This window comes from Zootoca vivipara, chromosome Z (genome assembly GCF_963506605.1).
Source record: "Zootoca vivipara chromosome Z, rZooViv1.1, whole genome shotgun sequence".
Taxonomy (NCBI): domain Eukaryota; kingdom Metazoa; phylum Chordata; class Lepidosauria; order Squamata; family Lacertidae; genus Zootoca; species Zootoca vivipara.
Genome location: NC_083294.1, coordinates 44,572,923 through 44,589,202, shown reverse-complemented (window position 1 = coordinate 44,589,202; position 16,280 = coordinate 44,572,923). Strand labels below are relative to the sequence as shown.

Genomic DNA, 16,280 nt, shown 5'->3' with positions numbered 1-16,280 from the left:
AGGGAGGGGGGAAGCGAAGAGGGGAGGGGCGCCCCAAAGGTCATCCAGACAGACCCCCCGCCCTGCTAGGGGGGGAAACGGAGCACAGGATCCTAAGAATGGGGCAGCTAGAAGGGATCCCTAAAAGTCATCCAGTCTGACCCCCCGCAATGCAGGGGTTTGGAATGGAGGAACTAGAAGGGATCTCTCCTAAAAGGCATGGATCTAGAATGGGGCAGCTAGAAGGGAGCCTCAAAGGTCATCCAGTCTGACCCCCCGGTTGTATATTAATAATATGATGATGAGATTCCTGCCTTGCTGGGGGTCAGACTAGATGAAACCGGAACTAGTCAGATTTTTTCCCTATCAATCTTTTTTTTGGGGGGGGGTGCTTGTGGAAATGGAAGGTTTAGGTCCTCGCTGGAAAGGAGCAAAGCACTGTGGGAGAATCCCTGGAATGCGCGGTTGCTTAGCAACGGACCACCGAGGCAGTAGAGGATGCTCTTTTTCCCCCGTCTGGAGGAACAGAGGGGAAATGGAGGAGCGAACAGAGAATCCTAGAAGGGCCAGGCTGGAAGGGTACCCCGGGGGTCATCCAGTCGGACCTCGAGCAAGGCAGGCAGGAACCTCAAGAGGAACCTTATTATTATTATTATTATACCACCCAATACCCGGGAAATAATCCCCCCTCTTTCTCTCAAGTCTCCATTCCTCTCTCTCTCTCTTTCCCCATCCCTCTCTTCTCTCTCTCTCTTCTTTTTCTCCTCTTTCTTTCTTTCTTTCTTTCTTTCTCCTCCTCTACGTTCTCTCTCTTCTTCTCCTCTTTCTTTCCCCTTCCCTCTTTCCCCCCATCCCTCTCTTCTCTCTCATCCCTCCTCTTTCTTTTTTTCTCCTCCTCTCTATTTCCCCATCCCTGACAGTAAGAGCTGTTCGACAGTGGGATTTGCTGCCAAGGAGTGTGGTGGAGTGAGTCTCCTTCTTGGGAGGTCTTGAAGCAGAGGCTTGACAGGCATCTGTCAAGAATACTTTGATGGTGTTTCCTGCTTGGCAGGGGGTTGGACTGGATGGCCCTTGGGGTCTCTTCCAACTCTATGATTCTATGATTCTCTATTATTCTCTCTCATAGAGAATCATAGAATCATAGAGTTGGAAGAGACCCCAAGGGCCATCCAGTCCAACCCCCTGCCAAGCAGGAAACATCTTCTCCCTCATCTCCCCCCCTTTCTCCTCTTTCTTTCTCCACTCTCTCTCTCCCCCCCCTCTTCTCTTTCTGTCTCCCCGCGCCCCCCTCCCCTTGGGATTCTTTCTGCGCTTTGGAGACGATTTCCCTTTATTTTGCAGGGAAATTTGCTATTTTTCCCCTTCCGGATTCTCATTTCCTTCATTTTTGGGGTTCTCCCTCCCCCCCAAAAAACTGCTCTTCCTATCACGTGATTCCTTCTCCCTCCCTCCCTCCCTCCCTCCCTCCCTCCCTCCTCCTCTCGGAAAGGCGGAGCGCAGCAGCATCCTCTGCAGCGGCCGCCGGGCCAAACAGAGGCGAGGGCCTCCCTGCGCGCCCCCCCCGGAGCGGATCCCACCCCCTCCCCGGCGCCCCCCCCCCGGAGCGCGGATTTCGAGGCCTGCGCGCCCTTTTCCCCCTCCCCGAAAACGCGCATTTTTACGCATCCAGGCGGATCCGGTGGCGACCCCCGCCCGACGCCACCCTCCGGGAGCGCATCGTCCACCGGCGCCCCCCAAGCGCGGCCATCTATTCCCCACTCCCAAAAGGCATCTGCGGATTGGGCCCGAGTAAGGATCTCGCGGCCTGGCTGCGCCCCCCCCCCCAGAACCCCATTTCGCGGCCGGAGGGATCCAAGGATCCGGTCTCGTCCTCCTCCCCCCTCCCCCCCCCCGAGACCGGATTCCACCTTTTCCTTCGGGAGCGCAACTTCCACCTTTATCGGATCCGTCCCTGGTCTGCGCCCCCCCCCCACCACGAAAGCGCATTTTCTCACGCAGCGGCGCGCAGCCTCTCCTCCTGTAACGGGCGCATCTCCTCTCCAAAAGCGGGATCCTCTCTCCTTGGCGCATTTCCACGGTGGCCGCGCAGCTTTCTCCTCCTCGGATCCGTCCCTGGTGGTCCCGCCATCCTCACCTGCGCGTTCCCCCACCTTCGGGCGCAGCCTTTCCCCCAGCGCATCTTTCTCGCGGGCAGGAGCGTCTCCACTCGACACTTGCGCCCTCGAGAGCGCATTTCCAGCCTTTCCCTTGGCCTGCGCGCCCGACGGCGCATTTTCCCTCCTGACCGTCTCCAAAAAAGCGCATTTTCTGCATTGGGGCTCAGCCTTTCTTCGTTTGTCCAGACAGTCTCCTCGCCTACGCCCCCCAAAAAGCGCATTCCCCAACATTGGGGCGCAGCGTCTCCGATTGCGGCCTCCGGAGCGCAACTCCCGCGCCCCGTCGCCCTCTCCTGAAGCACCTTTTCCACGTGCGCCCGCTGGCCGGAGACTCCCGTTGGCTCCTCTGCGCGCAACCGGAGCGCATTTCTTCTCCCGTCCGTTTTGCGCCATGGCGAGGCTGCTGCCAGAGGGACCCTGCGCCGGCGCCTGCTGAGCGCCGCTCTTCGATTCGGATTCCCATTCGCTTCAGGTGAATCGGCCGGCCCCACCGCTGTCCCCCTTTCGGGGGTGCTGACCCCCCCTCCCCACCCCACCCCGACCTCACACCCCTCGGAAATGCGGGGACTGCGCGGCGGCGCATGGGCTGCGCTCTGTCTTCTCTCCTGCTGCTGTTGGGCGCACAGGTAGGTTGGGGGGGGCTCCCCTGGGTTTTTTGTGGGGGGTGGGAAACGTATCAGGATTCTCCCCTGGGGTTTGGGGCGGCGGACAGAGAGCGGGGGCTCCCCTGGGGGTTTTGCGAGGCGGACAGGGAGCGGAGGACCAAGCTGTGGGGTTTTTTTTAGGGGTGCCCAGGAAGTTTAACCTAAGAGGGGGTTTTGGGGGGCGGACAGGTAGCGAAAGATCCCCTAGGGGTTTTTTGGGGGGCGGACAGGTAGTGGGGGGGCTCACCTGTGGGGGGAGGGTTAGGGGGCACACAGGTACTAGGCGAACTTGAGAGGGGGTCTCGCCCTGGGGTTTGGGGGGACCAACAATATAGTGGGGGTTCACCTGCGCGGGGCAGTCTCGAGCAGGTCGGCCGCCCTGGCGCTCAGGGGCAGAGATGGCTCCGGCGCCCCCGCCCTCGCAGGGGCCAGCAAACTTTTTCAGCAGGGTCCACTGTCCCTCAGGCCTTGGGGGGGGGCAGACTATATTTTGAAAATATATATGAATGAATTCCTATGCCCCCACAAATAACCCAGAGATGCATTTTAAATAAAAGGACACATTCTACTCATGTCAAAAACACCAGACAGGCCCCACAAATAACCCAGAGATGCATTTTAAATAAAAAACACACATTCTACTCATGAAAAACATGTTGATTTCCGGACCGTCCGAGGGCCGGATTTAGAAGTTGATTGGGCCGCATCTGGTCCCCGGGCCTTAGTTTGGGGACCCCTGGGTTAACCTATGGGGGGTCACCTGGGTTTTTAAGGGAGTGCACAGGTAGGTTAACTTGCAGGGGGCTCACTTGTGGGGGGGGTTTCGGGGTCCCCTAGCTGCCCCCAACTAATAGGGGAGAGACCCCTCCAATTGCCACGTATATATTATATTGGGGGGCAAGTTTAAAGGAGGCCGTGAGAAGCATGATGCCCCCCCAATATCTCAAACACTCCAATTTTCTATGAACCCCACAATATTTTATTTCAGCTGGACATGATATGAAGGGTCCCCCAAGTTTATCAGGGCTCTCAATATCTTCTCCCAGCTGGGAACCCCCCAATTTTATTCTAGCTGGGTACCCCAATATAATAGATTCGGGGGCAGGTTTAAATGATGCCATGCGGGGCCCCCCATGTTTTAATCCAGCTGGGCACCCCAATATACAAAGCACCTCCAAATGGGCTTTGTATATGGGGTGGGGCTCAATGGGTACCCCCAATATTTTATCTCAGCTGCTTTGTCTTCCAGCCCCTCCACTGGCAACATCTCGGTGGTCAAGGACATTGTGGACAAGCTCCTCAAAGGCTACGATGTCCGCCTGCGGCCCGATTTCGGAGGTAAGACAGCACGACCTAAAGGTTAGAGCATGACTCCAACCAGTAATACGCCGGGGTCATGAATTAATAAATGATGACCTATTATCCACTTTTCTTATTTCCTTCTTAACCGATGGTTCAGTTTTATTTCGGAGGTAAGGGAGTGCCACCTAAAAGAGCATAAATCTGATGGATGATAAGTTAGATAATTAATCATAATAAGTTAGGTCATAAATTAATAAATGATTATTTATCATCCCCTTCTATTATTATTCTCTTATAATCTATTGTTCGATTGGCTGTTATTCCTTCTTGACTTTTAGCCTTTCATTATTATTTATTCTCTAAAGTTATGATTTATTTGTTTACAATTTAATTCTGTAATTTCATGGTGTCATTTACTGCTTCCTTTATCCTTATGATTTATTTTCTAAAGTTATGATTTATTGTTTACAATTTAATTCTTAATCGATGGTTCGGTTTTATTTCGGAGGTAAGGCAGTGCCACCTAAAATAGCATAAATCTGATTGATAATAAATGAGATAATTAATCATAAATAATAAGTTAGGTCATAAGTTAATAAATGATTATTCATCATCCCCTTTTATTATTATTTTCTTATAATCTATTGTTCGATTTGCTGTTATTCCTTCTTGACTTTTAGCCTTTCATTATTATTTATTCTCTAAAGTTATGATTTTTGTTTACAATTTAATTCTTTAATTTTATGGTGTTATTTACTGCTTAAAGGTAAAGGTAAAGGGACCCCTGACCATTAGGTCCAGTCGTGACCGACTCTGGGGTTGCGCGCTCATCTCGCATTATTGGCTGAGGGAGCCGGCGTATAGCTTCCAGGTCATGTGGCCAGCATGACAAAGCCGCTTCTGGCAAACCAGAGCAGCACATGGAAACGCCGTTTACCTTCCTGCTATAGCGGTTCCTATTTATCTACTTGCATTTTGACGTGCTTTCGAACTGCTAGGTTGGCAGGAGCTGGGACCGAGCAATGGGAGCTCACCCCGTCACAGGGATTCGAACCGCCGACCTTCTGATCAGCAAGTCCTAGGCTCAGTGGTTTAACCCACAGCGCCACCTGGGCCCCTTATTTACTGCTTAGTTTATCCTTATGATTTATTTTCTAAAGTTATGATTTATTGTTTACAATTTAATTCTTTAATTTTATGGTGTTATTTACCGCTTAGTTCACCCTGATGATTTATTTCCTAAATTTATGATTTATTGTTTATAATTTTATTCTTTTAATTTTATGGCATTGTTATTTATGATTTTATCTGATTATTTCCTGATTGTTTATTATCTCATCTTCCCACTGAGGGACTGATTTGATGGTTCCATCACGTGATCATTTTATCACGTCCACAAATTAACCAATTATGAGTTTCATGAGCAATTAATAATTTTATGACTTTTTAATAATAATACAATATAATATCTGTTGTTGTTTTGTTGGTGTTGTTTTGTTGTTTGTTTGTTTGTTTGTTTGTTGTTATTTCAGGGAACCCGGTGGTGGTGGGGATGAGTATTCACATCTCAAGCATAGACCAGATTTCTGAAGTCAACATGGTAAGTTGGACAAACTCCCATCCCGGATTCGAATCCTGCAGGCAAAGATGGATTTCCTTCTGTCCTTCCACCCTTCTTTCTTTCCTTCTATCGTTTCCTGCTATCCTCTCCTCCTTTCTTCTTTCTATCCTCCTATCTTTTTAAAAATATATATATAATTTTTATTAAATTTTATATAGAAAAAAATGGAGAAAACACAACAGGAGGAAAAAAAAGGGGGGGGAAGAAAAAAAGATTTAAAAAGGATACAAAAATGCCAAATACATAAGAGACAATGTATATCCCCTCTTACTTCTTATAACATCTTCACTTAGAATCATAGAGTTGGAAGAGACCACAAGGGCCATCCAGTCCAACCCCCTGCCAATGGGATCATGCGCCTATATTTAGATTAGATTTCGTGCCAGAGACAACATTGCAGAAACAAGTTAGGCATGAACACATTGGTTCTCCTTAGCTGCCCTTAGGAGGGAATGCTCTGTGAGGCCCCCTGCTTGCTTGCTTCTCTTGTTCTGAGCTTGCGGGCCTGACCCTGTAGCTGTGAGAGCTTCAGAGAGGAATGGCATAGAATACTAGAGTTGGAAGAAACCACAAGGGCCATCCAGTCCAACCTCTTTCAGCCCCCCACCTGCTTCCTTCTCCCCCTCTCTCACTGGGGTAACAACCTTTTTATTTTCCCCCTTTTCCTCCTATCCTCCTATCCTTCCAGCCTTCTTTTTTCCTATCCTTCTCTCCTTCAATTTTCTCCCTCCCTCTCTCTCTCTCCCTCTCCCCCCCCCCCGGCCAGGACTATACCATCCCCACATATTTCCAGCAGACCTGGAGGGAGGAGTGGCTCGCCTAGGGCGACCACCCTCTCCGCCTTCTCTCCTATCCTTCCATCCTTCTTTCCTCCTACCCTCCTATCCTTCAATTTCTCTGCTGCTCCAGAGAAGCGGACACGGAGCAATGGATTCAAACTACAAGAAAGAAGATTCCACCTCAACATTAGGAAGAACTTCCTGACAGTAAGAGCTGTTCGGCAGTGGGATTTGCTGCCAAGGAGTGTGGTGGAGTCTCCTTCTTTGGAGGTCTTTAAGCAGAGGCTTGACAGGCATATGTCAAGAATGCTTTGATGGTGTTTCCTGCTTGGCAGGGGATTGGACTGGATGGCCCTTGGGGTCTCTTCCAACTCTAGGATTCTATGAAACTACAAGAAAGAAGATTCCACCTAAACATTAGGAAGAACTTCCTGACAGTAAGAGCTGTTCGGCAGTGGAATTTGCTGCCAAGGAGTGTGGTGGAGTGAGTCTCCTTCTTTGGAGGTCCTTAAGCAGAGGCTTGACAGGCATATGTCAAGAATGCTTGGATGGTGTTCCCTGCTTGGCAGGGGGTTGGACTGGATGGCCCTTGGGGTCTCTTCCAACTCTAGGATTCTATGATTCTATACCATCCCCATGTATTTCCAGCAGGCCTAGGGCGACCTGCCTCTCCACCTTCTCTCCTATCCTCCTATCCTTCCATCCTTCTCCTCTCCTCCTATCCTTCAATCTCTCTCTTTCTTTTCTCCTCCCCCAGGACTATACCATCACCATGTACTTCCAGCAGAGCTGGAGGGACAAGCGGCTCGCCTACGGCGATCTGCCATTCAACCTGACGCTTGACAACCGAGTGGCCGACCAGCTCTGGCTCCCGGACACCTACTTCCTGAACGACAAAAAGTCCTTCTTGCATGGCGTCACTGTCAAGAACCGCATGATCCGCTTGCACCCAGACGGCACCGTCCTCTACGGCCTGAGGTGGGTGGATATTAATGATATCAATCAAGAACCGATTCGCTCTGGCCGGTATGTTAATGCAAATATGGTAAATTAAGAAGGTTAAGGGGTGATGTGATAGCCATGTTCAAATATTTAAAAGGATGTCATATAGAGGAGGGAGAAAGGTTGTTTTCTGCTGCTCCAGAGAAGCGGACACGGAGCAATGGATTCAAACTACAAGAAAGAAGATTCCACCTCAACATTAGGAAGAACTTCCTGACAGTAAGAGCTGTTCGACAGTGGAATTTGCTGCCAAGGAGTATGGTGGAGTCTCCTTCTTTGGAGGTCTTTAAGCAGAGGCTTGACTGCCATATGTCAAGAATGCTTTGATGGTGTTTCCTGCTTGGCAGGGGGTTGGACTGGATGGCCCTTGTGGTCTCTTCCAACTCTACGATTCTATGATTCTATCTAATTATTGGGTGGTTTTGTTCTCACCTAGTGATCACCATTAACTGAGTGATAATCAGTTTTTTATTGGGCGTGTTGATAATGACAAGGCGATTATTAACAGACGGGTCATTATTAATGGACGGATCATGATCAATGACGGCTTTCATCACGGTTAAATATTATCAATTTCAATACATATTGATAATCCATTAAAAGGAGCCATCAGATTATTATCAATTTATTTGTTTGTTGTTGGTGGTGTTGTTTAGTTGTTTGGTCATGTCCGACTCTTCGTGACCCCATGGACCATAGCACGCCAGGCACTCCTGTCTTCCACTGCCTCCCGCAGTTTGGTTAAACTCATGTTGGTAGCTTCGAGAACACTGTCCAACCATCTCGTCCTCTGTCGTCCCCTTCTCCTTGTGCCCTCCATCTTTCCCAACGTCAGGGTCTTTTCCAGGGAGTCCCCTTCTCCTTGTGCCCTCCATCTTTCCCAACATCAGGGTCTTTTCCAGGGAGTCTTCTCTTCTCATGAGGTGGCCAAAGTATTGCAGCCTCAGCTTCAGGATCTGTCCTTCCAGTGAGCACTCAGGGCTGATTTCCTTCAGAATGGATAGGTTTGATCTTCTTGCAGTCCATGGGACTCTCAAGAGTCTCCTCCAGCACCAGAATTCAAAAGCATCAATTCTTCGGCGATCAGCCTTCTTTATGGTCCAGCTCTCACTTCCATACATCACTACTGGGAAAACCATAGCTTGAACTATACGGACCTTTGTCGGCAAGGTGATGTCTCTGCTTTTTAAGATGCTGTCTAGGTTTGTCATTGCTTTTCTCCCGAGAAGCAAGCGTCTTTTAATTTTGTGACTGCTGTCACCATCTGCAGTGATCAAGGAGCCCAAGAAAGTAAAATCTCTCACTGCCTCCATTTCTTCCCCTTCTATTTGCCAGGAGGTGATGGGACCAGTGGCCATGATCTTGGTTTTTTTGATGTTGAGCTTCAGACCATATTTTGTGCTCTCCTCTTTCACCCTCATTAAAGGGTTCTTTAATTCCTCCTCACTTTCTGCCATCAAGGTTGTGTCATCTGCATATCTGAGGTTGTTGATATTTCTTCCAGCAATCTTAATTCCGGCTTGGGATTCATCTAGTCCAGCCTTTCGCATGATGAATTCTGCATATAAGTTAAATAAGCAGGGAGACAATATACAACCTTGTTGTACTCCTTTCCCAATTTTGAACCAAAAAATTGGGAAAGGAGTACGACACGGTTGTATATCTATTTATACTTATCAATTGATACATATTAATAGTCCATAAAAATAACTGTACACTTATCAGTAGGCAAAATGAGAGAAATATTTGCAGATTCAGACATTGGACCAGGAAGATCATTCAAATAGGGGTCGAAACCCCCCCCCCCAAAATCAATATATAGCATTCCCAGCATCCATCAATCAGGGATTCCCATAACAGATCCCGGGAATCCACTCTCTCTCTCTCTCTCTCTGCAGGATCACGACAACCGCTGCCTGTATGATGGATCTCCGGAGATACCCATTGGATCAGCAGAATTGCACCCTGGAAATTGAGAGCTGTGCGTATCATTCAATTCAATTCAAATTAAATGATTGCTTGTGAATCAATGAATAATTAAAAGTATTATCCAGGAAAAATCCAGGGATAACTTTAAGGCAGGAATGATTTTAAGCCAGGATTCATTTGAAACAGGAATAAGCATAAAATAAAATGTAATGAAATAATTCTTTGTTATTAAGAATAAATAATTAAAAGAAATTTATCCAGGGAATAAATTTAAAGCAGGAATAATTTTAAACCAGATTTATTTTGAACCAGGAATCATTTTAAGGAAGGAATAAAATAAAACAATTCCTAGTTTGTCACAGAAAAGTATTATACAGGGATAATTTTAAGGCAGGGATAATTTTAAACCGGGGTTAATTTTAAACCAGGAGGATTTTAATTGTGGAATAATGTTAATCTGGGAATCATGTTAAAACAGGAATACTTTTCAACGAGGATTAATTTTAACCCAGGATTAATTTTCAAGCAGGATTCATTTTAATACGGGAATAATTCTCATCTGGGAATTAATTTTAACCCAGGATTAATTTTAACCCAAGATTAATTTTAACCCAGGATTAATTGTAACCCAGGATTAATTTTAACCCAGGATTAATTTGAAGATGGGAATAGTTTTCAACCAGGAATCATTCTCATTCTTTCTTCTTTTATTCCCTCTCAGACGGCTACACCGTCGATGACATTGTCTTCTTCTGGCAAGGAAACTCTTCGGCCGTGACGGGAATGGAGGTCTTGGAGTTGCCCCAATTTACCATCATTGAGCAGAAGCTGGTCACCCGTGAGGTGGTCTTCACCACTGGTGGGTTCCCCCTTTGGGGTCATCTATTCTAACCCCCCTGGCTGAAATCCTGGGGTTGTCAGGCACAGGGCGGGAGACCATGGTCCTCCAGTTCACCCTTTGCCATAGCTGCCAATTCTCCCGTTTTCCCCGGGAAATCCCCGTTTTTCCAGCTGTTCCTAGCTGAAAAAAGCAGATGTTTTCCCCCGGTTTATTCTGGCGCGGCAGCCATTTTGGAACTGGGTGGAGCATGCTCAGAAGCGACTTTTGATGCTGCTCTGCCCAATTCCAAAATGGCTGCAATGCGACTTCTGGCGTGGTGGCCATTTTGGAACTGGGCAAAGCAGCATCCAAAGTCCCTTCTGAGCATGCTCCGCCCAGTTCCAAAATGGCAGCAGCGCTACTTGCGGTCTGCTTCTTCCGGCCCGGTCCCTTATTTCTCTGACAGCAACTTGGCAGCTATGCCCCTTGCTGAAGATACCGCATTCATCAGGATCCTGGGGTCCTGTCTGGCTTGACTCTCTCTTATTTCTCCAACAGGGTCCTACCTCCGCCTGTCCCTCAGCTTCCGCATCAAGAGGAACATCGGCTACTTCATCCTGCAGACCTACATGCCCTCCATCCTCATCACCATTCTCTCCTGGGTCTCCTTCTGGATCAACTACGATGCTTCGGCTGCCCGGGTGGCCCTAGGTGAGGAGATCCTGAGATCTTGCTCCAGGGTCCTGCTACCAAGGGTCCATGTGATCCTCCCTGACCTTTAGTCTCTCTTGAAACCCATTGGGTTGGACTCAGGTGAGTATGAGGACCACCAAAGCACCTGAGAACCTCCTCTCCTTCTATTGGTGGACCTCTATCTTCAGTAAGAGCTGTTCGACAGTGGAATTTGCTGCCAAGGAGTGTGGTGGAGTCTCCTTCTTTGGAGGTCTTTAAGCGGAGGCTTGACAGCCATATGTCAAGAATGCTTTGATGGTGTTTCCTGCTTGGCAGGGGGTTGGACTGGATGGCCCTTGTGGTCTCTTCCAACTCTATGATTCTATGATTCTATTGGTCCATCTGATTTTCCTTCAAGGCAGGACCTGACCTTGATTCCATTTGGTGAAGTGGCGCCCAGTTGTCCAACACATTAAGGCCACCTGGAATCCAGATTCAGTATGGAATCATTGGATTTCCATGGATGTTTTGATATATCCGTCTTCAATCACAATATTGTTTGACTGCCAGGATGAATAATAGAATCATAGAGTTGGAAGAGACCACAAGGGCCAAGCAGGAAACGCCATCAAAGCATTCCTGACAGATGGCTGACAGCAACGTGTGTCCGGGTCAGCTAGTAGAGTCACAGAATCATAGAGTTGGAAGAGACCACAAGGGCCATCCAGTCCAACCCCCTGCCAAGCAGGAAACACCATCAAAGCATTCTTGACATATGCCTGTCAAGCCTCTGCTTAAAGACCTTCAAAGAAGGAGACTCCACCACAGTCCTTGGCAGCAAATTCCACTGTCGAACAGCTCTTACTGTCAGGAAGTTCTTCCTAATGTTTAGGTGGAAGCTTCTTTCTTGTAGTTTGAATCCATTGCTCTGTGTCCGCTTCTCTGGAGCAGCAGAAAACAACCTTTCTCCCTCCTCTATATGACATCCTTTTATATATTTGAACCTGGCTATCATACCACCCCTTAACCTTATCTTCTCCAGGCTAAACATACCCAGCTCCCTAAGCCGTTCCTCATAAGGCATTCTTTGCAGGCCTTTGACCATTTTGCTTGCCCTCCTCTGGACACGTCCCAGCTTGTCAGTATCCTTCTTGAACTGTGGTGCCCCGAACTGGACACAGTACTCCAGGTGAGGTCTGACCAGAGCAGAATACAGTGGTACTATTACTTCCCTTGATCTAGACGCTATACTCCTATTGATGCAGCCCAAAATTGCATTGGCTTTTTGAGCTACTGCATCACACTGTTGACTCATGTCAAGTTTGTGATCTACCAGGACTCCTAGATCCTTTTCACATGTACTGCTCTCAAGCCAGGTGTCACCCATTCTGTATCTGTGCCTTTCATTTTTTTTTTGCCCAAGTGTAGTACCTTACATTTCTCCTTGTTAAAATTCATCTTGTTTGCTTTGGCCCAGTTGTCTAATCTATGAAGGCCATTTTGTGTGTGATCCTGCCCTCTGGGGTATTAGCCACCGCTCCCAATTTGGTGTCGTCTGCAAACTTGCTCAGGATGCCCTCAAGCCCATCATCCAAGTCATTGATAAAGATGTTGAATAAGACTGGGCCCAAGACAGAACCCTGTGGCACCCCACTAGTCACTACTCTCCAGGATGAGGAGGAGCCATTGATGAGCACCCTTTGGGTTCGGTCAGTAAGCCAGTTACAAATCCACTGAATAGTAGCATTGTCTAGTCCACATTTTACCAGCTTCTTTACAAGGAAATCATGGGGCACCTTGTCAAAGGCCTTGCTGAAATCAAGATAGGCTATATCCACAGCATTCCCTTCATCTTGTAATTCAGCTTGTAATTCTGTCGAAAAATGAGATCAGATTAGTCCGACATGACTTATTTTTCAGAAACCCATGCTGACTTTTAGTCATCACAGGATGAAAATATTTGATTTCAATAGGTGTTCTATAAATCCGTCTTCTAGAATGATATTGATTGATTTCAGAGTATGAAAACGTTCAATTTCAAGATATCAGTCCCATCCTTGGATATTACGAAAATATTTTGATCGTTGATCTCGACAGGGATTTGAATGATGGCGCCTTCCCCGTGCTATAATTCCCAGCCAGTCAACTAACCCTGTTTCTTCTCTCACCCAGGGGTGACTACCGTCCTCACCATGACGACCATCAACACCCACCTCCGGGAGACGCTGCCCAAGATCCCGTACGTCAAAGCGATTGACGTCTACCTAATGGGCTGCTTCGTCTTCGTCTTCCTGGCACTGCTGGAATACGCCCTGGTGAACTACATTTTCTTTGGGCGAGGGCCCCGCCAGCAGAAGAGACGTGCCCGGCGCCTGGAGCCCCGGACTCAGGTGTGAGATTCCTGCCTAAAAAGTGGATTCCTGCCTAAAAAGCGGGGTGGGGATCATAGCTGCCAAGTACCCCGTTTTCCCCGGGAAACCCCCGTTTTTACTTACCTTTTCCCAGTGGTCCCCCGTATCACTTCGTCTCCCGTTTTTCTCCGTTATTATCTCCTGCCGGCGGCCATTTTTTTCCTTTCCGGTTTGCCCTTCTACGGACACCAAAAAAGGCCGCCACCAGCTTCAAAAGTCGCATCTACGCATGTCCGGAAGTGCATAGACGCGACTTCCGGTGTCGGCGGTAGCCTTTTTTGGTGCCCATAGATGGGCGGAGCGACACCGGAAGTTGCGTCGACGCACTTCCTGACATGCGTACAAGCGACTTTCGAAGCCGCCGCCGGCCATTTTTGGTGCTCGTAGAAGGGCAAAGCGACACCGGAAGTTACGTCAACGCAACCTCTGGTGTCGCGCGGCTGCCGGTCCCGGATTCTGCAGTCCGGGACTTGGAAGGTAAGGTGGGGATGGGTGTACCTTAAGGTCCTGGATTCGAGGCCGAGATCCCCGCGGGTTGGGATACATGAACCTGAACGCCCTTCTCTCCTTCCAGCCCGACCCGTACAGCAACCTCCTCCTAGCTGGCGTCTCTGACAGCAACTGCCCGCTCTTCTCCACGTCGCCCTCGCCGGACCCGCGCCCCTGCGGCCTGCGCAGGTTTGACTCTTCAGGCACCGCCCTGCACTCCCGGAAGGCGCCCGCCTGCCGCACCACCCAGTCCAACTGCCGCCTGCGCCGGAGGTCGTCCAAGCTGAAACTGAAGATCCCCGACCTGGCCGACGTCAGTACCATTGACAAGTGGTCCCGGGTTCTATTCCCCATCACCTTCGGCTTCTTCAACCTCCTCTACTGGTTGTACTACGTCAACTGACATCCGACAGGGAGAGCACCCAGTGTCGGGTTCAGGTCCTGCCCACACTCCTACCCCAGCCTTGCCTCCTCTCTGCTTCCCATTCATCCTGTCTCCTCACGGTCCCTTCCTCTTCCCTTAAGAGTCACTTCCTGTACACTCTCAGGCACTTCCTGTTCCCTTACGGCCCCTTCCTGTTTTACCCCTGTCCCTTCCTGTTCCCTTCAGTTCACCTCCTCTTTGCTCTCAGGCACTTCCTGTTCCCCCACAGCCCCCCCCCACAATTCCTCTTTGCTCTCAGGCACTTCCTGTTCCTCCACAGTCCCTTTTACTCTCCCTCAGAGCCCCCTTCCTGTTCTCTCACAGCCACTTCCTGTTCCCTCTGAGGGACTTCCTGTTCCCTCACAATCCCTTTCATCTCCTTCACAATGCAGTCCCTTCTTATTCTCTCTCTGTCCCTTCCTGTTCCCTTAAAAGTTCCTTCCTGTTCTCTCACAGCCACTTCCTGTTCCCTCTGAGGGACTTCCTGTTCCCTCACAATCCCTTTCATCTCCTTCACAATACAGTCCCTTCTTATTCTCTCTCTGTCCCTTCCTGTTCCCTTAAAAGTTCCTTCCTGTTCTTTCACGGCACCTTTCTGTCCCCCTCCCCTCCCCACTTCCTGTCCCCTTGGAGCCACTTCCTGTTCCCAAACCAGCCATGGAGAACCCACCGTTTTGAGTAACGGGAAACGAGGAACAAGCCACGCCTCCCAACTTCCAGTACTTTCTCTTCCTCCTGCTCCTTGGACCGGCCGGGCTTCCTTCCCGCCGGCCACTTCCCTTCTGTTGCTTCTGCCATTACAGGTTCCGGCTGACGGACTTTTCGGAACCAACTTGAACCGAGTTTACAGTTTTCTACCTAGCGACCGACCGACCAACAGGATCTCTCCGTTCTCACGTTTGGGGTTTTACCCCCCCTGTTGTTCTGGGAGGGATTTGAGGAAAGAGGGATTTGCTCCTGAGCGTGTGCAGAGTTCCCTTTTTTTCTAAGCAATGTACATGAACCTTAAAAAAACACATTTTGGAAACTGTTCGATATCCGTTGGTCGGGAATCTTTCTTGTCTTTGCCCCCCCCCTTATAAAATCGGAGAATTTCACTTTAAATATACGGCCTTGGAAGAAAAACAACCACCGGTGTCCGTTTCTTTCCTTTCGAAAACGGGGCTGTGGGGATATGTCTTATTATACAAAAACATCATATCTAGATATTAACTAGATCTAATTTACATGTATATGATAGACACACATATTTAGACATGATTGATATATTATTATATTATTGATATATACTTGTATTCAATAATATAAGAATTATATATATATATATATATATATATATATATATATATATATATATATATATTCGGCAGAAAAAAGGCAACCACTATGCAGTGAAATGTTGTTGTCGATATCATTATCTAATATTTCTATATATGTTATTTTTACATACCATTTATATTTATAATCATTTTCCATGAACCGCCCTGAGGCCTCCGTATACAGTGGTGCCTCGCTAGACGAATTTAATTCGTTCCACGGGTCTTTTCTTATAGCGAAAAATTCGTCTAGCGAATCCCATAGGAATGCATTGATTATTATTATTATTTTGCCCCTAGGAACGCATTAATTGAATTTCAATGCATTCCTATGGGAAACCGCGATTCGCTAGACGAATTTTTCGTATAATGGATTCGTCTAGTGAGGCAACCTCCGCTCGAAAAATCCCTTCGTTAAGCGGAAATTTCATTAAGCAGGGCATTCGTTAAGCAAGGCACCATTGTATATACTAGCTGTTCCCGGCCACACATTGCTGTGGCTCAAATGGGAAAGCAACTCCCTCACCCACGTGCCTTGTGGAAAATCCCCCCGCCCCGTCTCGACCCATTCGCCCTCCCCAAACCCAAGGGCGCCCCCATTCCCCACCCCTGCCGCATGATGTCACGACACCCCTCTCTCTGGGCCTCCCGCCGCGTGACGTTATAATTCTCCCGTGTGACGTCATTCACCACCCCAACCCCCCCTCTTTCCCCCTTGCATACCCCATGCGTATCT

At 48.5% G+C, this 16,280-nt stretch overlaps 1 protein-coding gene across 2 annotated transcripts; it reads left to right on the top strand.

Annotated features, from left to right (window-relative positions):
• The first annotated feature begins 1,871 nt into the window (after window positions 1-1,871).
• On the top strand, window positions 1,872-15,334 carry LOC132591132 (gamma-aminobutyric acid receptor subunit beta-4-like). Of its 2 annotated transcripts, XM_060270290.1 has the most exons (9): window positions 1,872-2,761; window positions 4,029-4,117; window positions 5,614-5,681; window positions 7,239-7,459; window positions 9,382-9,464; window positions 10,134-10,271; window positions 10,791-10,943; window positions 13,077-13,294; window positions 13,890-15,334. In XM_060270290.1, the coding sequence occupies exons 1-9, from the start codon at window positions 2,694-2,696 to the stop codon at window positions 14,205-14,207; spliced, it is 1,356 nt and encodes a 451-aa protein (XP_060126273.1). In that variant the 5' UTR covers window positions 1,872-2,693; the 3' UTR covers window positions 14,208-15,334. The 2 variants fall into 2 exon arrangements, with proteins under 2 accessions (XP_060126273.1, XP_060126272.1); XM_060270289.1 differs by lacking the exon at window positions 1,872-2,761 and having other exon boundaries at window positions 3,728-4,117.
• Window positions 15,335-16,280: the final 946 nt, after the last annotated feature.

What these genes read in the sequence shown, in the direction of transcription:
- LOC132591132 (XM_060270289.1), top strand. Translation starts at nt 3,958, where the DNA reads ATGGGCTTTGTATATGGGGTGGGGCTCAATGGGTACCCCCAATATTTT. An exon ending in AGATTTCTGAAGTCAACATG is followed by an intron (nt 5,682 to 7,238) that starts GTAAGTTGGACA and finishes CTCCTCCCCCAG; the next exon opens with GACTATACCATCACCATGTA. An exon ending in GCCTGGAGCCCCGGACTCAG is followed by an intron (nt 13,295 to 13,889) that starts GTGTGAGATTCC and finishes CTCTCCTTCCAG; the next exon opens with CCCGACCCGTACAGCAACCT.